Below are 24605 nucleotides of genomic sequence, written 5' to 3' on the forward strand. Positions count from 1 at the left end.
ACTTTTATCTGCGCTGAACCTAAACTGGAAGGTTATGCGTCAGTAAATTGCTAATTTTAATCAGCATGAAATTAAATGTTCAACTAATCAGGTTGACAGGCCAGTCCAAGAGGGTGCAGTGTAGTTCTCATTATTTAATTGGCTATTTGAAGGCTGCTTATTAAATAAAATGGAAGTAATGCATTCCTCAGCAAGCTCACTCCCCACGCTCTAATCCATCTGCTGCTATCGGAGCCTTGGCTGTGTGGAGTTGCACTGAAATGTTGCCCCTTCGGTTCCTCCCCTAGAGGCGTTGACCCTTTCAGTGGGTCATCCAAATGCTCCCCCCCCCCAGTGCATGAGGCTCAAAAGCCCTCACGAAACTCAGCGGGCGAACTGCTGGGGAGACTGTTTCCACGCTCCCTCCGCGAGATCCATGTACGTGTACTTTCTTAGCACCCAATTAATTTTCCCAATTAAGGGGCAATTTAGCGTGGCCCATCCACCTACCCTGCACATCTTTGGGTTGTGGGGGTGAGAGCCACGCAGACGCGGGGAGAATGTGCAAACTCCACACGGACAGTGACCCGGGGCCGGGATCGAACCTGGGACCTCGGCGCCGTGAGCTGGCAATGCTAACCACTGCGCCACCGTGCAGCCCTACTCCGTCTAGTCTAACCCGTTGAGCTTGTTTAAGATCGCAGCAACTACGGGAGCCCCTCGTCCCGTCAGAAAACAACCTCCTAATCCCCAAATGGATGTCGCAGCCAGTGCTTGTACTGTCCATAATAGATTGACAGTTCATCGTAAATACAGATAGCATCTCATTGACTTCAGGTAGGATTGTGGAGAATGTTTGCAATTGTTAAACATGACCTAACTGGTTCTAGGCTCGTCGTCGCTTTCCCAGGACATTCCGAGCAATTTCGGCAGCATTTGGTTCTAATTTAACATGCACATTTAATTTCACACTTTCCAATTTTATTTCTGCAAATAAGGGGGGCGATTCTCCGAGCCGGAGAATCGGCGCAACCGCGCCACGACACCCCAACGCCGGCTTTCCGAGGTGCGGAGAATCTCTGCCATTTGCGCGGGCCGCCGATTTTCCGGCCCGAATGGGCCGAGCAGATACGGCAGAGTCCCGCTGCCGGCAGGGACTCTGCGCGAAGGGGTCGGGAGCGGCCTGTGGGGCGGGGAAAAGTGCTCCTTCACCGGGGGGGGGGGGCCTCCGAAGGGGTCTGGCCGGCGATTGGGGCCCGCTAATCGGCGCCCCCCCCCCCCCCCGGCCCTACTTTGTTGCACGGCCGGCCCCTGAATCCTCACGCCACGTTGCGTCGGGACCGGCGCGCTGAAGAAGTCCCCCGCGCGTGCGCGGGTTGGCACGGCGCCCGTTTGGCACCGGGAAGGGGGCTGGAGTGGCGTGAACCGCTCCAGCGCCGTGCTGGCCCCCTGTGGGGGACCGAATCGGTCGTCCCCTCGCCCGTTTCGCGCCGTCTCCATTTTGGAGAATTGCCCCCAAGATGCGACATCCATTTTATGTTAACTTTCTTGATGGGCACATCCGGTGATGATGGGTTTGCAACGCAGTGATTGAGACAGGTTTAAATGTAAATGTGGATTTGAGAGAGGAATAGTCAGGAACAAGAATTACACATCAGTGAATGGCAACAATAATTCTACTAGAGAGATCTAACTCATTAAAATACGTATGAAAAACTGTACCAATACATCAGAATAATCAGTCAGCAAGTCTCAGCATGAGTTCATATCCTTGTCCGTTATTCAAACTCCTGTTTGTAGATCTCAGGTGGGCACAGGACTGTTCTTGGCTGGAACCTTCTCCTTAATGTTGCATTTATAGTTAAGCCTCTATTAGCTCAAAGTGCTTTGACTGCAAACAAAGAACAAAGAAAAAGTACAGCACAGGAACAGGCCCTTCGGCCCTCCAAGCCCGTGCCGACCATGCTGCCCGACTAAACTACAATCTTCTACACTTCCTGGGTCCGTATCCCTCTATTCCCATCCTATTCATGTATTTGTCAAGATGCCCCTTAAATGTCACTATCTGCCCTGCTTCCACCACCTCCTCCGGTAGCGAGTTCCAGGCACCCACTACCCTCTGTGTAAAAAAACTTGCCTCATACATCTACTCTAAACCTTGCCCCTCTCACCTTAAACCTATGCCCCCTAGTAATTGACCCCTCTACCCTGGGGCAAAGTCTCTGACTATCCACCCTGTCTATGCCCCTCATAGTTTTGCAGGCTGCTAATATGTGCACAGCAAATTCCAACAAATTTTTTTGATTTTGAGTTTTTGATTTGATTTATTGTCACATGTACAGTGAAAAGTATTTTTCTGCGGCCGAGGGAACGTACACAGTACGTACATAGTAGACACAAGAATAATCAACAGAGAACATTGACAAATGGTACCTCGACAAACAGTGATTGGTTACAGTGCGGAACAAGGGGCCAAACAAAGCAAAGATGAGGGCATCTTTGTGGTGTCCAGGTGGTGGTGTCCACATGTATCTGCTGCCCTTGTTTCAAACATGAGCAAGAGCAGCATCGGGCGTCGTGAACAGTGTTCTTACAGGGAACAGATCAGTCCGAGGGGGAGTCGTTGAGGAGTCTAGTAGCTGTGGGGAAGAAGCTGTTCCCATGTCTGGATGTGCGGGTCTTCAGACTTCTGTACTTTCTGCCTGATGGAAGGGTCTGGAAGAAGACAATGCCTGGGTGGGAGGGGTCTCTGATAATGCTGTCTGCCTTCCTGAGGCAGCGGGAGGTGTAGTCGCTTTCACAGTAACTTCATTGAAGCCTACTTGTGCCAATAAGCGATTATTATTATACTGAATAATGTCCACATCAAGTGATAAATATCAGACAGGACCCTCGAGCACTTTAAAGTAAAGATATGGTAAAGTCACCATAGTCCCAGATGACCACAGGCTACTTTCCCTTTTGTGGGGGTGAGGTGATTGATGATGATTTAACCAGAGGATCATCACACCTCGGGCAAGGGGACAAGGTTGAGAAAGCAGGGCCTTCATGAATAATCTTGGCCGGTGGGGGAATTGAACCCTCGCTGCTGGTCTCAGCCTGCATCACGAACCAGCCCCTACTTTAAGGTAGTGCCGTGGGACCTGACAGATGGCACCTCAGGCAGAGCAGCACTCCCTCAGTATTGCACTGGAGTTGAGGATCAGGTGGGGCTCAAACCACCTGAGTGAGCACAGTAAGAAGTCTTACAACAGGTTTGTTTCGAATCACTAGCTTTCGGAGCACTGCTCCTTCCTCAGGTGAATGAAGAGGTAGGTTCCAGAAACATATATATATAGACAAAGTCAAAGTGCAAGACAATGCTTTGAATGTGAGCATTTGCAGGTAATTAAGTCTTTACAGATCCCGAGAGAGGGGTAACCCCAGGTTAAAGAGGTGTGAATTGTGTCAAGCCAGGACAGTTGGTAGGATTTCGCAGGCCAGATGGTGGGGGATGAATGTAATGTGACATGAATCCCAGGTCCCGGTTGAGGCCGCACTCATGTGTGCGGAACTTGGCTATAAGTTTCTGCTCGGCGATTCTGCGTTGTCGTGCGTGTTGAAGGCTGCCTTGGAGAACGCTTACCCGGAGATCAGAGGCTGAATGCCCTTGACTGCTGAAGTGTTCCCCGACTGGAAGGGAACATTCCTGCCTGGTGATTGTCGCGCAACGTCCGTTTATCCATTGTCGAAGCGTCTGCATGGTCTCGCCAATGTACCACGCTTTGGGACATCCTTTCCTGCAGCGTATGAGGTAGACCAGGTTGGCCGAGTCGCACGAGTATGTGCCGCGTACCTGGTGGGTGGTGTTCTCACGTGTAATGGTGGTACCCATGTCGATGATCTGGCACGTCTTGCAGAGATCGCACCTGAATGAGGCCACAGTGCTACACCTGGCACTTGTTAACTGAACCTGAAATGCTTTCTTTCGAACTTTACCTGTGGTTGGCCAATGATTGACTGGAGAGTTGGATGGTGAAAATATTCTTTCCCAGGATGTGACTGCTGCTGGCTAAACCAGCATTTATTGCCCATCCCTAATTGGGATGGTGAGCTGCCTTCCTGAACCTCTGCGCCCCATGTGGTGTAGGTACACCCAGAGTGCTGTTAGGGAGGGAGGTCCAGGAGTGACTGAAGGAAATATTTCCAAATCGGGGTGGTGAGTGACTGGAATGGGAGCCTCCAGGTGGTGGTGTCCACATGTATCTGCTGCCCTTGTCCTTTTAGGTGGTCGAGGTTGTAGGTTTAGAAGGTGCTGTTGAAGGTTGGTTGGTGGGTTTTGACTCGTGGTGCCTTCCTGGCCTAAGAGGTGCTGAATGTTCGATGATTTGCATCTTGCCCCTCACCCTGCCCTGATATATCCTTCTCGAATATCTCACTTGGTTGTACGGTTGTTCCCCCAGGCCATCTCGTAAACGCAGAGACGTTTTCAGCATAGCGAACGCCACTCTCCCTGCGAACAACACGGCCACGCCAGAGCAGCACAAGAACAATTCCAACCCGGAGAGGAAACAGGACTACACCTTCTTCGAGAGCAAAGTGTGGCACAAGGACAGGACGGTGATCTCGAACCTGCACCACTTCACCACGTACCGCGTCGACATCCACGCGTGCAACCACGAAGCTCTTAAACTTGGCTGCAGTGTTTCCGCCTTCGTGTTTGCGAGAACCATGCCCGCAGGTGAGCTTGGCTGACGAGCGTCGGCCGGGGTATGGGGTTTGTTTTTTTTTCATTGTGGCCAAGGTTGCAGCGAAGAGGCGGGAAAGGTGGTTCTCCGGACAGTGGGGTGGGTGACAACAAAACGGAGGCGGGTGAAGAAGAGAAGGTGGAGTGAGGCGCGGGATTTCCGCTGTGTTGAGATTCCGAATGTAAGGGGGCGGTGAAATGGGAAGTTTTTTTTTTTTTTTTTTTTTTTTAAATAATATTTTATTGAAAATTTTTGGTCAACCAACACAGTACATTGTGCATCCTTTACACAACATTATAACAATACAGATAATAATGACCTTTTTTATTTAAACAAGAACAAAAGAAAACAACAACAAATAAATAAATATTAAATAACAAAAAATAAAAACTAGCCCTAATCGGCAACTGCCTTGTCTCAGGCCACCCCCCCACCCCCAAGTCCTGGGCTGCTGCTGCTGCCTTCTTTGTTCTCCCCTATCTATCTTTCCGCAAGATATTCGACGAACGGTTGCCACCGCCTAGTAAACCCTTGAGCCGACCCCCTTGGGACGAACTTAATCCGCTCTAACTTTATGAACCCCGCCATATCATTTATCCAGGTCTCCACCCCCGGGGGCTTGGCTTCTTTCCACATTAGCAATATTCTGCGCCGGGCTACTAGGGACGCAAAGGCCAAAACATCGGCCTCTTTCGCCTCCTGCACTCCCGGCTCTTGTGCAACCCCAAATATAGCCAACCCCCAGCTTGGTTCGACCCGGACTCCTACTACTTTCGAAAGCACCTTTGTCACCCCCATCCAAAACCCCTGTAGTGCCGGGCATGACCAAAACATATGGGTATGATTCGCTGGGCTTCTCGAGCACCTCGCACACCTATCCTCCACCCCAAAAAATTTACTGAGCCGTGTTCCAGTCATATGTGCCCTGTGTAATACCTTAAACTGAATCAGGCTTAGCCTGGCGCACGAGGACGACGAGTTTACCCTGTTTAGGAAATCTGCCCACATCCCCTCCTCAATCTCCTCCCCTAGCTCTTCTTCCCATTTCCCTTTTAGTTCGTCCATCATAGTCTCCCCTTCGTCTCTCATTTCCCTATATATATCCGACACCTTACCGTCCCCCACCCATTTCTTTGAGATGACTCTGTCCTGCACCTCTTGTGTCGGGAGCTGCGGGAATTCCCTCACCTGCTGCCTCGCAAAAGCCCTCAATTGCATGTACCTGAATGCATTCCCTTGGGGCAACCCATATTTCTCGGTCAGCGCTCCCAGACTCGCAAACTTCCCATCCACAAATAGATCTTTCAATTGCGTTATACCTGCTCTTTGCCACATTCCATATCCCCCATCCATTCCCCCCGGGGCAAACCTATGGTTGTTTCTTATCGGGGACCCCCCCAGTGCTCCGGTCTTTCCCCTATGTCGTCTCCACTGTCCCCAAATCTTCAGTGTAGCTACCACCACCGGACTCGTGGTATAGTTCCTTGGTGAGAACGGCAATGGGGCTGTCACCATAGCCTGCAGGCTGGTCCCCCTACAGGACGCCCTCTCTAATCTCTTCCACGCCGCTCCTTCCTCCTCTCCCATCCACTTACTCACCATTGAAATATTAGCGGCCCAATAATACTCACTTAGGCTCGGTAGTGCCAGCCCCCCCCTATCCCTACTTGTGAAATGGGAAGTTGGGGAATGAAAGAACAAATGACCTGGGCACAGGGCGGCTCGGGAGCTATCGATCTAATTGGGAGTGGGGGATGTCCCGGTGTGGAGCCCAAAAACAAAAAGCGTGGGCGTTTACGATGTGACAAACTGGGGGTAAAATTCTTTGTCTGTCTCTCTCTCTCCCTCTCACAGAAAAGGCTGATAATATACCTGGACTCGTCACGTGGGAGCCTGGCGATGACGACATCAGCATTTACCTCAAGTGGTCGGAGCCACCCAGTGCAAATGGCTTGACGCTCATGTACGAAGTAAAATACAGCCGGGGGGACAGTGAGGTAAGACAGTCGGTCAAAGAACAGGAACGCTGTTGGAGAACCGACACACGAGGGTCGGAATTCTCCGGATGTTGGGACTCTCTTGTTCCTCTGGCAGCGCAGCCCCCGCCCACGGGTTTCCGAGTGGGGCGGCTTCAATAATAAGGTCACAAGTGGGCTTACATTAACACTGCAATGAAGTTATTGTGAAAAGCCCCTAGTCGCCACACTCCGGCGCCTGTTCGGGTACACAGAGGGAGAATTCAGAATGTCCAATTCACCTAACAAGCACGTCTTTCGGGACTTGTGGGAGGAAACCGGAGCACCCGGAGGAAACCCACAGAGAACTCCGCAGTGACGGTGACCCAAGCTGGGAATCGAACCTGGAACCGAACAGGCGCCGGGTGGTTCTTAGCAAAGTGACAATGCTGCTCATTCCTGTCCAGTAAGAAGTCTTACAACACCAGGTTAAAGCCCAACAGGTTTGTTTCGATGTCACTAGCTTTCGGAGCGCAGCTCCTTCCTCAGGTGAATGAAGAGGTATGTTCCAGAAACATATATATAGACAAATTCAAAGATGCCAAACAATGCTTGGAATGCGACCATTAGCAGGTGATTAAATCTTTACAGATCCAGAGATGGGGTAACCCCAGGTTAAAGAGGTGTGAATTGTCTCAAGCCAGGACAGTTGGTAGGATTTCGCAGGCCAGATGGTGGGGGATGAATGTAATGTGACATGAATCCCAGGTCCCGGTTGAGGCCGCACTCGTGTGCGGAACTTGGCTACAAGTTTCTGCTCGGCGATTCTGCGTTGTCGCGCGTCCTGAAGGCCGCCTTGGAGAACGCTTACCCGGAGATCAGAGGCTGAATGCCCTTGACTACAGAAGAGTTCCCCGACTGGAAGGGAACATTCCTGCCTGGTGATTGTCGCGCGATGTCCATTCATTCGTTGTCGCAGCGTCTGCATGGTCTCGTCTCTCCTGTCCTGTCCTGATCACCTTCTGGCCTGGCATCTTAACTGCTCATCTTTCCCTGCGTTGTTCTGCACCACTCGTCTGAATGCATCCAGGCACCAGCTCCCATGCTAGACTGAGTCGGGTAGATGGAGGGAATATTACCCATTCCTGGTGTGTGCTGGGTAGGATTGCCATTGACTGGAGTTCCACCCCTCCCAGCAGGAGCAGGTCACCTCCGCTTTATCTTCTCTTTGGTCTCTCGTACCAAATGGATCATCAGAACTCTCATACCGTGGAAAAACTGGCGTTGGTAAGTCACTAACTCAAAGAACAAAAAAAGTGCAGCACAGGGACAGACACTTCGGCCCTCCAAGCCTGTGCCGACCATGCTGCCCGTCTGAACTAAAATCTTCTACACTTCCGGGGTCCGTATCCCTCTATTCCCATCCTATTCATGTATTTGTCAAGAAGCCCCTTAAATGTCACTATCGTCCCTGCTTCCACCACCTCCTCCGGCAGCGAGTTCCAGGCACCCACTACCCTCTGTGTAAAAAACTTGCCTCGTACATCTCCTCTAAACCTTGCCCCTCGCACCTTAACCCTATGCCCCCTAGCATTTGACCGCTCTACCCTGGGAAAAAGCCTCTGAATAGCCACTCTGTCTATGCCCCTCATAATTTTGTAGACCTCTATCAGGTCGCCCCTCAACCTCCGTCGTTCCAGTGAGAACAAACCGAGTTTATTCAACCGCTCCTCATAGCTAATGCCCTCCATACCAGACAACATCCTGGTAAATCTCTTCTGCACCCTCTCTAAAGCCTCCACATCCTTCTGGTAGTGTGGCGACCAGAATTGAACACCATACTCAACTCAGTTTCACCTTGTGCAACGCTGATGATGCAACAGTTTGAGATGGTTTGTAAACGCTGAACTGGATTTTTGGTGGGCCGGTCTGATCCCAAAGACTTTTAAAAATGGCGGGCAGGACCCGATTGCTGGATTCCTGGTTGTGGATAAGGGTGTGGCAGAAAGCCTTTCGCCCTGCCCTCCCGACGTGGCAGGTTCTGTCGTGGAGGCAGCGGTTTCTGTGGAGTCACATCAGCTTCTCGAGGACCCATGAGTCGCAGCTGCTCATTGAAGTGGAGCTCCTTTTTAACTCGGCTTAACAAAGCCCTTCAGCTGAATACCCTGGGCTTCGGTGCTTTATTTTGAAAACTCACTCAGCAAATCAGTGCCTTTTTATGCAATGCCGACATTTTAAAATCTGTTATTGCGAAATGAAATTTGGCGCGGTGTGCATTGGGATTTGCACGATAGCTGGTGACCATTTTCGCCCCCTCTTGTTAATTGGACCTTGAAAGCGTCCACGTTTCTTTGCCTGCTCTCGCTTGTCAGCTGAGCAGGCAAGTTTGTCGCACTTTTACCTCCGGGTCGGGTGGTTGTGGGTTTAAATCCCCACTCCAGAGATTTTGTGGACATAATCTAGGACAACACTTTTCAGTGCAGCACTGAGGGGGGTGCTGTAGTGTCAAGTGGTACCACCTTTCAGATGATGCTTTAAATCGTGAACCTCCCTACCTGCCTGGCCTGGTCAATGTAAAACATCCCATGGCATAAATAGAACAGTCTTGACCAACATTCATCCCTCAACCAATACATCCACGAGCTGATAAGTTGGGTGTATGTGCAAACCCGTGTCTGTACTTTGAGCCGTTTTTTTCGGTTAAGTGCTTTGGTAATCCTGAAAACATGATCAGATCATTCTTTCTCTGTTAATCTTTCATTTCTGTCTATTATTTCTTTCTTGCGGCTGATAGCGTTAAACATTGACCAAAGACTTGGCTAGAAACTCGATGGTTTTCGAGTTACATTCGACTTCACAACACTCTGAACAAGCTAGCTAGAAACATCCGCTTCCTTGAATTTATAAAACAAAATCAGTGGTCTAAAATGAATATTTTCCACTTGCCTGAATTCTTCATCAGCCCGAGAATTATTGGGCTCCAAGCGCCCGATTCCATAGAATTGACATAATAATCGCTTATTGCCACAAGTAGGCTTCAATGAAGTTACTGTGGAAAGCCCCACGTCGCCACATTCCGGCGCCTGTTCGGGGGTGCTGGTACGGGAATTGAACCCGCGCTGCTGGCCTTGTTCTGCATTACAAGCCAGCTGTTTAGCCCACTGCTAAACCAGCCCCATGGATCTGAGAGTGTTCGGGAGGCAGTGACATAGTGGTATTGTCACTAGACTAATAATCCAGAGATCCAGGGTAATGCTCTGGGCCCCCGGGGTCAAATCCCACCAGGGCAGACGGTGAAATTTGAATTCAATAAAATATCTGGAATAAAGAGCCTTAACGATGACCATGAAGCCATTGCCGATTGTCGTAAAAACCTATCCCGTTCACTAATATCCTTCAGTCCTTACCCGGTCTGGCCTACAAGCAGACCCACACAGCGATGCGGTTGACTTTTAACTGCCCCTCTCTGAAATGGCCTAGCAAGGGCAATTAGGGACGACAACATATGGTGGCCCAGCCAACAACGCCCACATCCCAAGAGCGAATTTTAAAAAAGCAACGAGTGGGCACAATGAGGGTGCATGGATGAGGAAGCAGATGCAGGATTGGGCATTTGGGACGGCTTAAGATTTAAGACCAGAAAAGTTGCACCCGCAGAACTTGGGAGGCCAAAGGTGAGGGAAGAACCTCCGAATTATGTCCTGGTGGGGATTTCCCAATGGTGGGAAGTGCAACTGGCTTTTCATTTGATTATGTTGTGTTTCTGTCTCAAGTTGGCTGTACCTAGGTGCTCTAGCCTATCATCAAGGCCCTCCTTTGCAATGTTATCTGTTCTTGCACCTTACAGGTACAGCAGGAATGTGTTTCCAGACAGCACTACCAGCTCTACAACGGCGGCTGTAAGCTAGATCGACTAAGTCCGGGGAATTACACCGCTGAGGTGCGAGCCACCTCGCTCTCTGGCAACGGCTCTTGGACTGATCCAGTGATGTTCTACATCAAGGCAAAACGTAAGTCACCGGAACCTTCCTTGTAAAAGAGACTCCCTTCCAGTAACAACCTCTTCACGTTCGCCCAGTGACCCAACACACATCAAGCCTTGTGAATTGCTGGTGAAGCTGAGTAGGGCAGGGATGGTAGCCGGTTTGTGTTCCTCTTGAGTTAATGCCCCTGGAGTCTCTAGCGTCAGCCTAAGCAAATAGAACAAGCAGACAGCACCTCAGTTTAACATTTTGTGCAGAGGGCAGTTACTTTTTAAGTATCCTTTGTTTTTCTCTCTTAGTTGTGACATGGGGCCCCTCCCGCAGTACGGCACCAAAGTGTCAGCCTAGAGAGTGCTTGAAGTCCTGTAGACGGACATAAACCCACAACCTCCTGACCCAGCCATGGGAATGCTGCCCAATGAGTCACTTTGAAATAACAGGGGTCAGGGGGCTGAATGAGTAACTCCTTTATTTAATTTTTGCATCTTTCGTGGTTTTACTGTCCAATATTGAGTCCTACATTATGGAACGGCTGCAGTCCCCGTAGGAGCAGGCCATTCAGCCCCTCGAACTCGCTCTGCCGTTCAACACCATCATGGCTGATCTCAACTCAGCCTCAACTTGTCGTATGAAGAGAGATTGAGCAGTTTAGGCCTAAACTCTCTAGAGTTTAGAAGATTGAGAGGAGATCTAATTGAGATATATAAGATGACGAAGGTATTGACAAAGTAGGCGTACAGTAGATGCTGCCACTTGTGGGACCATCTAGGATAAGGGGTAGCAGATATAAAACCAAGATGAGCAGAAATGACTTCCCCCAAAGGGTAATCTGTGGAATTCACTACCCCAGAGTGCGGTGGATGCCAGGATGTTGAGTAAATTTAAGGAGGAGACAGATTTTTAATTAGTGGTGAGTTATGGAGAACGGGCAGGACAGTGGAGTTGGGGCTGGGTTGAGATCAGCCATGATGGTATTGAACGGCAGAGCGGGTTCGAGGGGCTGAATGGCCCACTCCTGCTCCTCGTTCTTGTGCCCTTATCCACCTGCAAATCCTCGTGCTGCCTCCCCGAGGGAACAGTGTCAATACGTGAAAGCTCTGACCCTATGAGAGAATACTGAGTACCGGGGATAGTAGTTGACCGTGAACTGAGCTTGTCACCTCAGCAAGGCTGAGACGGTTTAAAACCTCCAAATCTCCTGAGTTTGGTGATCATTGGAACATTTAAACTGGGCCTCTCGGAGGGGTTGGGCTGGAGGGGGGGGGGGGGGGTGGTCTCAAGACTTCGATAGATTGTTTGCCAGGCAAGTTTGCCAGGCCAGGGAAGAGTCTCGTAGATTATACAATCTGGGTTAGTGGGCAGAGAGTTAAGATGCTCAAGGGGTGGAATGGGCGCCTCCTGGTACGAGCTGGCCTGGCTCGTTGGGCGCGGAGATTTTTCTAGGTGGATTCTTTGAGACCAAATCACGGCGGTTTCTCCATTTACGCCGTGAATCATAATCTGCACACTCCGGCTCCGTTGTACTTACTGCTGGTATTGTTTCTTGGCCCAAGAGCGCGAAACATGTCGGCAGTCTCTCGCAGTGGCGGATTACATTTTTGATGCATGTGGTGTGAAGCTGGGAGGCTGAGAGAGGGCGGGGGAGACCCCAGAAGAGCTACTTACACCAGTCCGCATTGATCTGTTGGTGTCGGTGCGGTTTACAAGCTGCCGGATTTGAAAGCTCCTGCTGTAGCTTTCCATATGGGAAAGGAGAAAGAGCCGCATTTCTGATCTCGGAAAGAACTTCCAAATTCAGAGACAGTAAAGTTCCTCCATCTAGAGTAGGGAGCACGTTTTAGGTTTAGCGAAATTGTACCACGGCATGGAGCAAAGTGGGGCCCCTTTTCGACCCTGCTGTTAATAATAATCACATTGGCGATTGCAGTACTTTCTCTCTTGACTCCCGAAGTTTTTTTCTGCTGTTTGGCCACTTTGCAAATGGGATTCGGATTAAGAATAAATGGAGGCCAACAACGGGGGTCCAATTCCCGTACAGGCTGAGGTCACCACGAAGGCCCCGCCATCGCGACCTTGCCCATCGCCTGAGGTGCGGTGATCCTCGGGTTAAGTCACCACTCAGCTCTCTTTCCCCCCCTCCCTCAGAGGGGAAAGCAGCCTATGGTCACCTGGACCTGTGGCGACTTTACTTTAAATGGCGGCCTCGCTGCGAACTCCAGCGAGCGGAAACACAGTCTGGAGGGCCGCAGTTCTGAAACCCAGGCTGTGCTGAGATGGTGGGGCTGACTAGAATGCTACGCTTCACCTCCTAGCCCGCAGGCTTGACGGGGAGGGAAAGGCGAATTGGGCCTGCCGTCCCAGATCGCCTCCATGCTCGTCAATCGTCCGCCAATATCGGAAACGCTGGACCGGAAATGACATAGAACATAGTGCAGAAGTAGGCCATTCGGCCCATTGAGTCTGCACCGACCCACTTAAGCCCTCACTTCCACCCTATCCCTGTAACCCAACAGCCCCTCCTAACCTTTTTGGTCACTACGGGCAATTTATCATGGCCCATCCACCTAACCTGAACGTCTTTGGACTGTGGGAGGAAACCGGAGCACCCGGAGGAAACCCACGCACACACGGGGAGAACGTGCAGACTCCGGACAGACAATGACCCAAGCCGGGAATCAAACCTGGGACCCTGGCGCTTTGAAGCCACAGTGCTATCCACTTGTGCTACCGTGCCGCCCTTATTATTTTGCCTCTTCAAATTGTGAGAGATTAACAGTTGACTCACCTGTGGTGCACCCTGCAGTTGAATAACCTGTCACCTGGCAAACTGCTTAGGCTGAATACCAGAGGGCTGACACCCATTGAACTCCACTCCGACAAGGGGTTGGATGCCATCAGTGGGGGTTGTGATGACCACCAAAGGGTACAATAATGCATCAGTTCCGCCGTGGAATCCAGAAACCTGGGTAAAACAGCTCGGAAACCTGGACTTACAATCCAGAGGATGCGAGTTCTGATCCCACTGTGCCAATTGGAGAATTTGAATTTGTTTTTTCAAAAGCAAAACCTGGTGATTAATTTAAATAAAGCCGTATTGGTGGACAAAGCCACAATACTGTCACAAAAAACCCCATCTGATGGGATTCTATAGACTCTGGAACTGTCCCTGCAGATTGGAGGGTAGCTCATGTAACTCCGATATTCGCAAAGGGAGGTAGAGAGAAAGCACGGAATTATAGACCAGTAAGCATAACATAGGTAGTGGGGAAAATGCTTGAATCCATTATCAAGGACTTTAGTGTGGAACATTTAGAAAGCACTGGCAGGATCAGTCAGAGTCAGCATGGATTTATGAAGGGAAAATCATGCTTGACAAATCTGTTGGAATTCTTTGAAGATGTAACCAGTACAGTTGACAAGGGGGAGCCAGTCGATGTGATATATTTGGACTTTCAGAAGGTGTTTGACAAAGTTCCACACAAGAGATTATTGTGCAAAATTAAAGCGCAATGGATTGGGAGAAATGTATTGAGGTGGGTAGAAAACTGGTTGGCAGAGAGGAAACAAAGAGTAGGGATTAATGGGTCCTTTTAAAATTGGCAGGCAGTAACTAGTGGGGTACCACAGGGATCGGTGCTGGGACCCCAACTATTCACAATATATATTAATGATTTGGACGAGGGAACAAAATGTAACATCTCAAAGTTTGCAGATGATACCAAGTTGAATTGTGACGAGGATGCAGAGATCCTACAGCGTGATCTGGACAGGTTGGACGAGTGGGCAAATAAATGGCAGATGCAGTTTAATTTGGATAAGTGTGAGGTTATTCACTTTGGAAGCAAAATCAGGAAGGCAGATTACTATCTGAATGGTTGTAAATTAGGAGAGGGCAGTGTGCAGCGGGACCTGGGTATCCTTGTGCACCAGTCGCTGAAGGTAAGCATGTAGGTGCAGCAGGCGGTAAAGAAGGCTAATGGTATGTTGGCCTTCATTGCGAGAGGTTTCGAGTATAGAAGCTGGGATGTGTTGCTGCGATTGTACAGGGCCTTGGTGAGGCCACACCTGGAGTATTGTGGGCAGTTTTGGTCTCCTTCTCTGAGGAAGGATGTTCTTGCTCTCGAGGGAGAGCAGCGAAGGTTTACCAGACTGATTCCAGGGATGGCGGGACTGTCATATGAGGAGAGATTGACTAGGTTGGGATTGTTCTCGCTGGAGTTCAGAAGAATGAGGGGGGATCTCATAGAGACTTATAAAAATCTAACGGGACCAGACAGGGTCGATGCAGGGAAGATGTTATCAATGATGGGTGTGTCCAGACTGGGGTCACAGTCTGAGGATTCAGGGTAAACCATTTCGGACAGATAGAAGGAGACATTTCTTCACCCAAATAGTGGTGAGCCTGTGGAATTCATTACCACAGGAAGTAGTTGATGCTGAAACATTGAATATATTCAAGAGGCGGCTGGATATAGCACTTGGGGAGAATGGGCTCAAAGGCTATGGGGAGAAAGCAGGATTAGGCTATTGAGTTGGATGATCAGCCATGATCGTGATGAATGGCGGAGCAGGCTCGAAGGGCCAAAAGGCCTCCTCCTGCTCCTATATTCTATGCATGTCTCGTTTGTCACACGCCCTCTAAGTGTACTCTTGGGGAAGGAAATTTGCTGGCCTCGTCCAGTCTGGGCCTCTGTAGCTCCACCAACATGACTCACTTTTAGCCGCGTTCTGAATGAGCCCAGCAAGCTAGTTATATCCAAACGGAGCACCTGTTGTTGGACAATAAATTACCAGGGTTGATTTATTTTTTAAATTCCCCCATTTGCTTTAATAACCCTCGAGCAATCGCTCATAAGGCTCTCACACAAAGGGTGGAGGGTTATCTGGTTACCCGGTGGAACCTGACTCTGGTATAGATTGTAACTGCAGGGGGCGGTGGCTTAACAAGTTGGCGCTGGAGTGTGCTGTGCATTGGGGGGGCGGGGGGGAGCTGAAAAGTGATATCCGAATCACAAGGGATCTATCCCCAGAATGTTATGAGCAGCTGACTACGGAAGTGACCCTTGCCCAGGAGCAGAGGACATGATTCATGTACCCTGAAGGAGAGCTTTTGTAACTGTTAGCCCATGCTTGCTCAGTGCGCATCTGGCTCGACTCGAGGAATGTTAAGCTGCGATTATATAATCAACGTGCAAGCCATTAAGAGGCTTGCCTGTCTCAGCTATGCACTGTGCTCACAAGAAGTCGAAATTAAAGGTGGACTAATGATCTATTTCGATGAGGGGGACGTAAGCATTTTGCATAAACGCATTCATTATGGTCTCTTGGGCTGTGTTCTCGAATCCTCCAGTCGATTTCTGTAATCCCGGGTGTTCGATACATAAAGTCATGGCCTCACAGCTGATGCTGAGCACCTTGGTGGGGCAGGTAGTGTTCCTTTAACTTCCTCGGAGGTCTTGTTGAGACTGCCATCCCCACAATTCAACAACGTTAGGAAGAGTAAGAGGAGGTGAGGTAGATAATCTTTATCAGTGTCACAAGTAGGCTTATATTAACACTGCAATGAAGTTACTGTGAAAAGCCCCTAGTCGCCACACTCCGGCGCCTGTTCGAGTACACAGAGGGAGAATTCGGAATGTCCAATTCACCTAAAAGCACGTCTTTCGGGACTTGTGGGAGGAAACCGGAGCACCCGGAGGAAACCCACCCAGACACGGGGAGAACGTGCAGACTCCGCACAGACAGTGACCCAAGCCGGGAATCGAACCCGGGTCCCTGGCGCTGTGAAGCAACAGTGCAATCGAGGGTCATCAACTCTCTTTGACTGTGGTAGGGTGGGAGCGATGAGGAAAGGAGGGAAGATTCCACAGCTTTCCGATCCCGTGGACGAATGAGTTGGAGACGCAGGTAATGGGTGGAGCCTGGAATTGCAACAGCGAGAGCAGGACCTGCGTAGTGAAGCCTTGTGTCCCGACAAGCGCTGATTATCAAAAGACCATCTCCATCCCGCGTTGGAGAGGAGAAAAGAATAAAAAGTAAACCCACAAATCTTAATATTTTGTCTTTAATCTGCCTCAACAGCCCCGGGACCTGATAATCTCATGCAGTTGGTCATCGCTTTGCCCATCGCAGTGATGCTGGTGATAATTAGTCTGGTGTTAACACTGTACTTCTTCAACAAGAAGCGGTAAGGCTAATCTTATTAAGTCACCTCCGGCAGTTAATGTTTAATTGTAATTTGTCTTTGGTCTACATCTACCAGTTCCAGTCATACTGCGTGTCTGCTTCTCTTCATCCCTCCCATCTCTCTGTTGCCCCCCCTGCCTCGCTACTGCCTCTCTCCCCCCCCCCGGTCACCCCGGGGCAATTGATCTGTCCCTTCTGCCGTGTTTCACCATATCTGACCAATCCTCCGTTGCTCGCACAGATCCATCTGCGGCCGTAGGCAAGCTGAGCCGAGGCTTTCCTGTTGCATTGCCTCAGTGCTGCCACAGAGCAGTGTCCATACCAATCTGCCACCTGATTTCTTTGCCCCACATTGTTGCTGGGTCTTGGTTGCGGGAGAGGTGTGTTCATTTTTCATTAATGTGGTCCCAGAAGTTGAGGCAGTAATGCCATCATTACTGTGTAAAATTAACAGCAGTTTCTGATGCAGTGAAATGGGAAAATCGGGAAGATTTTATATTTTATGCCTCATCCTTTCCATAAAAACGAATGAAAATTTGACGCCTTGTTGTCTCGGGATTAACTCCATTTTTAGTACCCAATTCATTTTTTCCAATGAAGGGGCAATTTAGCGTGGCCAGTCCACCTACCCTGCACATCTTTGGGTTGCGGGGCCGAAACCCACGCAAACACGGGGAGAATGTGCAAAAACCCCACACGGACAGTGATCCAGGGCCGGGATCGAACCTGGGACACGGTGCCGTGAGGCCGCAGTGCTAACCACTGCGCCACCGTGCTGCCCTTAGGATTAATTCCATTTTCACAATTACTACAGAACAGCCTCTCAAGGCCCGAAAAGCTACTTTTACAAATGTGGTGTCTCATTCCTCCAGTTGAACGTTCAGACGTTGCATTTTTATTTCAGCTTCCCACGTGTGTGAACCCATCTTCGCTTGGTGCAATGACCAGAATTGAATTATATTCCATGCTTTTTACTCCCTGCTTTGATGTCTGTGTGGATTCTCCAATCTGATTGGCTGACTGCCTGCTGGGAGCCACAGATCCCTCCCCCCATACAGTTCTCTTGTCTCGAACGTCCCAGAGAAATTTTGCATCCCAACAATGATTGCCGTTTGAAGTGCACTCGCTGTGATGTAAGCGTGCAGCGGCCATCTGCCGCACAGTGAGATCCCACAAACAATAGTGCGGTGAATGAAAAGTTTTTGGTGGTTTGGTCTGGGATGGGGTTGGCGCTTGTGCAATAGCAGTCTGTCATTTTAAGGTACGCTCCAGGAGTTTGAAGCATTCACAGTTGAAGGAGGTCTCCAGGGCTCATGGGTTAACCCGCGTCCTACATGTGCGTTGCTTGTTGAAGACAACTTTATATTCTTTGCGGGCTGCTGGAGAAGTAGCATTCTGACAGTGACCTGGGTCCTCTAGGCGACTGCTCTTGCGTATTAACTAGCGTCGCTGCTCCTAATCAGCACCCAGCTACGGCCAGTAGCTGCCGCAGGATAAAAGAAAGAGAATCTCATTCTCTCGAATGAACGTCATTGGCTGCAACCTGTTTCGGTGTCGAACTGTGGGAGCCCGTGATATTAGCCCAGGTGTTATTCATGTTTCTCTCTCTTGTGCAGGAATAATGACAGACTTCCAAACGGAGTCCTGTACGCATCTGTGAACCCAGAATACTTCAGCGCTGCCGACAGTGAGTATCGGTCTAAATTCACCCTGCTCGCCCGATCCCAGTGGCGGGGGAGGGGAATGGAGGAGTTGGCGGGCGAGTAATCAGGGGAGGGGGAAGCTTGTGAGAGGTGGACGCAAGGGAACGAGGGGACGTTTGACGGAAGGTCATCTACCTAAAGCGCTAACTCTGTCTCAGCATCTTCCGGCTTTTCAATTCATATTTTCGGTATTCGCACGTTTTGCTTTTGCATCGTAGTATTCCATTTGGCCCACTGAGCGTGTCCCTGCTTTCTGATTACCCCCCCGCTCCCCACTTTCCCTCTAACCTGTGACACGATAACCCCTGTTAAACACGGGAGTTAATTCTCCACCACGTGGGGCAGCATGCATTGAGGTCCTTTGTTTTGTGGCCCCCAAACCTTAATTTGGATTTGAAATGCGGTTTAGAAAGGATAAGGGTGGCCTTCACGAATCTGACAGGAAAGCCAAATGAAAGTTGACGATAATTCTCCTTTTTAATAATCTTTATTAGTGTCACAAGTAGGCTTACATTCACACTGCAATGAAGTGACTGTGAAATCCCCTCGTCGCCACACTCCGGCGCCTGTTCGGGTACACGGAGGGAGAATTCAGAATGTCCAATTCACCTAACAAGCTCATCTTCCGTAACTTGTGGGAGGAAACCGGAGCACCCGGAGGAAACCCACGCAGACACGGGGAGAACGTGCAAACTCCGCACAGGCAGTGACCCAAGCCGGGAATCGAACCCTGGAACCCTGGAGCTGTGGAGCTGTGCTAATCACTGTGCCCTTTTGAGCAGAGGAGGTTAAGGGCAGCCTTAATGTCGGTATGAGGAGTGCGGATCGGGTAAATGGGGGGAAACTGGTTCCACCGACAGGAGGGTTGATAACCAGAGATTAAAGCTGTTGACAGATGAACAGGAGGGGTAGATGGAGATGTGTTTTTGCACAGCAAATGGTGAAGGAAGCAGAGTGGTTAGTAACTTTCCAATGGCAATTGGAGAAACACATTAAAATGTGCAGAGGTGTGGCAAGAAAGCAGGGTCATGGACTCAATGGGTGGCTGTTTTATGCAGTTGACACAGACACAGTGGACCAAAATCTCCCTCTCTGCATTATAAGATTCTATGATTTAATTAGCCCCAAGATTCTGTCGTTTACACCTAATTCCCATTGCCCCCATTCTCTCCTTCTCCTCCTCCCCCCCCTAATTGACAGTTAAGAAGCTTCGTCCAGACCTTGTTTCAGCTGTCTCAATGCGGTGTCTTTGTTCCGTGTTCCAGTGTATGTGCCGGACGAGTGGGAGGTCCCACGCGAGAAGATGACTATGAGCCGTGAGTTGGGACAAGGCTCCTTTGGGATGGTGTACGAGGGAATCGCCAAGGGAGTGGTGAAGGGGGACCCGGAGACGCGAGTGGCCATCAAAACGGTCAACGAGTCGGCCACAATGCGCGAGCGCATAGAGTTCCTCAACGAGGCGTCGGTGATGAAAGAGTTCAATTGCCATCACGTGGTATGTCTAACGCGAGAGGCGGGGAGATTCGTGTCCAGGGAGATAATGTAGCACTTTGCCAATGAGCCCTGCTGGATTCTAGGTGGTTGATTTTGGAGGACGAGGATTTCACACTCAGATTATGGAAGATAGGAGCAGGAGGAGGCCTTTTGGCCCTTCGAGCCTGCTCCGCCATTTATCACGATCATGGCTGATCATCCAACTCAATAGCCTAATCCTGCTTTCTCCCCATAGCCTTTGCTCCCATTCTCCCCGAGTGCTATATCCAGCCGCCTCCTGAATATATTCAATGTTTTAGCATCAACTACTTCCTGTGGTAATGAATTCCACAGGCTCACCACTCTTTGGGTGAAGAAATGTCTCCTTATCTCTGTCCCAAATGGTTTACCCTGAATCCTCAGACTGTGACCCCAGTCTGGACACACCCATCATTGGTAACATCTTCCCTGCATCGACCCTGTCTAGTCCTGTTAGAATTTTATAAGTCTCTATGAGATCCCCCCTCATTCTTCTGAACTCCAGCAAGAACAATCCCAACCTAGTCAATCTCTCCTCATATGACATCGGTTCTGTATAACAAGCATAAGATTCTAAGGGAGCTTGACAGAGAAGATGTTAACTCTTGTGGGAGAATCCAAAACTAGGGGACACAGTTTCAGAATAAGGCGTCTCCCATTTACGATGTAGAGCAGTCAATACATTTCACAACAACTGTGTCGGTATAACCCTGTCAATGTTGTAAAATGCCCCCAAACGCCCTAAAGTAGTTTACTGGACAGGGGACAGGTCGCGGTGCAGTGGGGCCTTGGAAGAAAAAAAACTTTTATTTTAATGGAAAGGATTCAGGCGCGTGTCAGCCAAATGCTGGCGGAAGGTGCTGCATAGTTCATTAATTGTTTACTGGTTCTCTGGTATCGTAGGTACGTCTCCTGGGTGTCGTATCCCAAGGTCAGCCAACCCTGGTTATCATGGAACTGATGACACGAGGTGATCTGAAGAGCTACCTGCGCTCGCTACGGCCAGACGCAGAGGTGAGCGATGTTTGTAGAGCCGCGGGCTGATTGCTCGTGAGGAATCAGGCAGAGTCTCCCGGTCGCCCAACTGGTGTTAAAAGCATAATTGGCCCAAAACAGAAGAGCACTCGTGAATGTGAAGATAGGCATCGCCCAACAGCAGACCTCAAAGTCAAGCACCAGAATCTAATTGAAGGAGTTACCACTGAAATAAATGCAATTCTGGGGTCATTAATTTTCAAAGTTCTCCTGTAAAGGGTTTGTCTTTCTGCCCCATTTCTCTTGTGTTAATTACTGAGGGCATCACTGCTAAAGCTGGCATTTTATTACCCATCCCTGGTGCCCTCCGGAAGATGGTGGTGGGAAGGACCACCTTCCTCAACTGCTGCAGTCCATGTGGTGAAATCGGCCCCTCAACTCTCTTGGACCGGTAGTTTCCTGTCTTCTGGCCAAGTGACTTTAAAGGAATGACCGTGCATGTGCCCGGGTCTGGGCGATCTGTGTGCCCATGGTCTGGGCGATCGTGTGTGCCCATGGCCTGGGTGATCGTGTGCCCGGGTCTGGGCGATCTGTGTGCCCATGGTCTGGGCGATCGTGTGTGCCCATGGCCTGGGTGATCGTGTGCCCGGGTCTGGGCGATCTGTGTGCCCATGGCCTGGGTGATCGTGTGCCCGGGTCTGGGCGATCTGTGTGCCCATGGCCTGGGTGATCGTGTGCCCGGGCCTGGGCGATCTGTGTGCCCGGGGGTTTAGTGTTATATACATGGCTTCAACAATAACTGTGTCTGTGGAGAGAGTTGGGGTTGAAGGATAAGGAGCTGACAGATGGGTGGGATTGAACCGTGTTGTCCGGCATAATGACCTCAAATTTGTTCAGGCTGTGAGTCAGTGCCCAGTCTCCAGGCCACTGGCAATGCTGCTGCAAAGCAGACTGTCTGACGTGCAAAAGGAATGGCACAAGCTAATTCATCCCTTCCCCACACATTCCCGTCTCTCTGATTTCCCCAGCGGTCTGCGTCAGGAAAGTTCTCAGTTAGTGAGCCTTCACGTTGGGATAATGTAAAAACATCAATTTAAAGGGAGCAGGTTCGGCCTCTGCTCCCAACCTCCTCACTTCAATCCCCTTTTCCAACACTTTGCAAACCTAAACGTTGAAGTAGCTGAGAGCCATCGCAAGGTGGATTCTGGGCATTTGTGTCCTCTCGGGTGCAGGGCTGAAGTACGTTGGGGGCAGTGAAGAGAGAGCTCTACTCAGCATTCCGTCCTGCAGTGATGGAGTGTCCATCAATCTCACCTACCGTGGCAGCCAAAGATCGTTTTGCGGGGGGGGGGGGCAGAGGCCGCAGTCAGATCGGCTGTGACTTTATCAAATGGCGGAGCAGAAGCAGGCCATTCGGCCCATCGAGTTCTGCTCCGCCATTCAATGAGATCATGGCTGACAGCCTAATGGTCATCTCCTCGTATATGTCGGTTAAACCTTGGCCTAGTGAGCTGGAGACTGGGCTGACATACGTATTTTGACTCTGCTGAATTGACGAGTGGAGTTTGGGAGGAAAAGGGAAGATGCATGGATCAGACTTTCTAATTCAGCAACTCAGATCGCCCAAATCTGGTTGGAGGGCCATCCAGTCTCGCCAGAAGTGCAGGGGCCAGGGAGAATTGAGTCTGGGTTTAATAAAAGGGGTAGAGTTATTCTCTCAATTTACTGGGCGCTTCATTTTTATGTTATGGATCTCCCGACAGAATAACCCAGGCCAGGGACCCCCCACGCTGAAGAAGATGACACAGATGGCAGGCGAGATCGCAGACGGCATGTCTTACCTCAACGCGAATAAGTTCGTTCACCGAGATTTAGCAGCTCGCAACTGCATGGTAGCAGAGGATTACACCGTAAAGATTGGAGGTGCGTTTTCCCGCCATGTGTACGATTGGACAAGCTGTAAATCAGCACTGTCTGACCTTTGGTCAAGTCAACTTCAACCCTGGGAGAAAGGTTTAACAGTAGTGTTTGTATCCGCATGTTGCACACTTGGGGCGTCAGCAGTGCCTCAGTTGACAGCGCCCTTCTCAAGAGTCCGAAAATTGTGGGTTCAATGCTCGAGGAAGTGCTGCGGTGTCAGAGGGCGCTTTCTTTCGGAATGCCCCTACAGGGGCACGTGAGGAACGGACCGTTAACCGAGGTGGTAATCTATGCCTGTGACACTGACCCAACCAGGATCAGCACCTTGGGAGCACGTTTGTTTCAAGTTGCCGTCTCTTTTCAGCCGCTGTTTCACTCTTTCGTCAACCTCCTTTCGGTGTCTGAAATAATTTAGCTCCTCAAAGCGTTCGGGGGCAAGTGAAAAGCTTAACGGAATGTCTGTCCTTCGCCCCCAGATTTTGGGATGACCCGCGACATCTACGAAACGGATTATTATCGGAAAGGCGGGAAGGGGCTGCTCCCAGTGCGTTGGATGTCTCCAGAATCCCTGAAGGACGGTGTCTTCACCACGCACTTCCGATGTCTGGTATGTTCCTCTCCTTGTACTCTTAACGACCTTCAACCCTGACCTTACCGCCTCTTCGCAAATCAAAGCTATTGTTGCTGCCTGGTTTGAATGCCCAAACTGTTCGCTGGGCCAGTAATATTCATTTTAAACACGCGTGCAGGAATTAAACATCACAATCCCCTTCCTTGAAGATCGAGTCTTTCAGTTATGACAACTGTGGCGTCAATAATTCCCAGAACGTTTCGAATGGATTCCACAAATGCGATTTATTTTTATTTCTCGAGTATCGAGGCTCTGTCCTTAGCACCCGGCGCACTGACTCGTTTGCAGTTCACCCATCGTAGCCTCACGGCCAACAATTCCGGGTCTCGAGCAGATCCCCGTTTGCCCCCCCCCCCCCCCCCCCCCCCCCCCCCCCCACACACACTCCCGGAGGATGACGAGTCGTTTCAGGGTTCTGGTCTGACACTGTTCCTGTCGACCCAAATTTAGTTCCAAGTTTATTTAACGTGGGATCACCCCCTCGTCGGCCTGGCCCTCTTTCTCTCTCTTCCCTCCCCTCCCCAAGGACGGCCGGCAGGTCAGACATTATGCTAGACGACAGGCTGTGGTCAGGTGACTCTCTGGCTGGGAGGGGATACTGGGCTTTGAACCTGTTCCTGAGCAGCAGACATTGACCTTCATCTGAAACAGATTTGTGGCGCAGCATTAGATCATGTGCTGCATTTCCCTGACATCTTAATTAGCGAAGGTTCCTGAAAGTTTCGAATGAAGAAATAATTTATCCCTTTTTATTACCTGAGATGGCAGGCCTTTTTAAATGTTTGAAGGAATTCAAGTAACCTTGTTAAAATCTGCTTTGTGAGTCTCTTGCTCTCTCTCGCGTGCTCTCTCTCTCACGCTCTCTCACTCTCTCGCTCTCTGTCGCGCGCTCTCTCGCGCTCTCTCACACGCTCTTACTCTCTTGCGCTCTCTCGCACTCTCTCTCGCTCATTCTTGCTCTCGCTCACACTCTCTCTCGCTCATTTGCACCTCCCTCTTGCACCTCTCGCTCTTTCTCTTGCTACCTCTCGCTC

General features: G+C 50.2%; 1 protein-coding gene across 1 annotated transcript in view; it reads left to right on the plus strand.

Moving 5' to 3' along the window:
* Nucleotides 1–23604, plus strand: part of igf1ra (insulin-like growth factor 1a receptor) — a 253285-nt gene extending 229681 nt beyond the window's left edge. Inside the window, exons 12-20 of the mRNA XM_072492764.1 lie at nucleotides 4422–4699; nucleotides 6561–6703; nucleotides 10509–10671; nucleotides 16726–16831; nucleotides 18447–18517; nucleotides 19799–20028; nucleotides 20949–21059; nucleotides 22784–22943; nucleotides 23417–23604. Coding sequence (XP_072348865.1) covers nucleotides 4422–4699; nucleotides 6561–6703; nucleotides 10509–10671; nucleotides 16726–16831; nucleotides 18447–18517; nucleotides 19799–20028; nucleotides 20949–21059; nucleotides 22784–22943; nucleotides 23417–23589 — 1435 coding nt within the window. The 3' untranslated portion in view covers nucleotides 23590–23604. The remainder of the gene's footprint in view (nucleotides 1–4421; nucleotides 4700–6560; nucleotides 6704–10508; nucleotides 10672–16725; nucleotides 16832–18446; nucleotides 18518–19798; nucleotides 20029–20948; nucleotides 21060–22783; nucleotides 22944–23416) is intronic.
* The last annotated feature ends 1001 nt before the right edge of the window (nucleotides 23605–24605 follow it).

This window comes from Scyliorhinus torazame, chromosome 30, assembly GCF_047496885.1.
Source record: "Scyliorhinus torazame isolate Kashiwa2021f chromosome 30, sScyTor2.1, whole genome shotgun sequence".
NCBI lineage: Eukaryota > Metazoa > Chordata > Chondrichthyes > Carcharhiniformes > Scyliorhinidae > Scyliorhinus > Scyliorhinus torazame.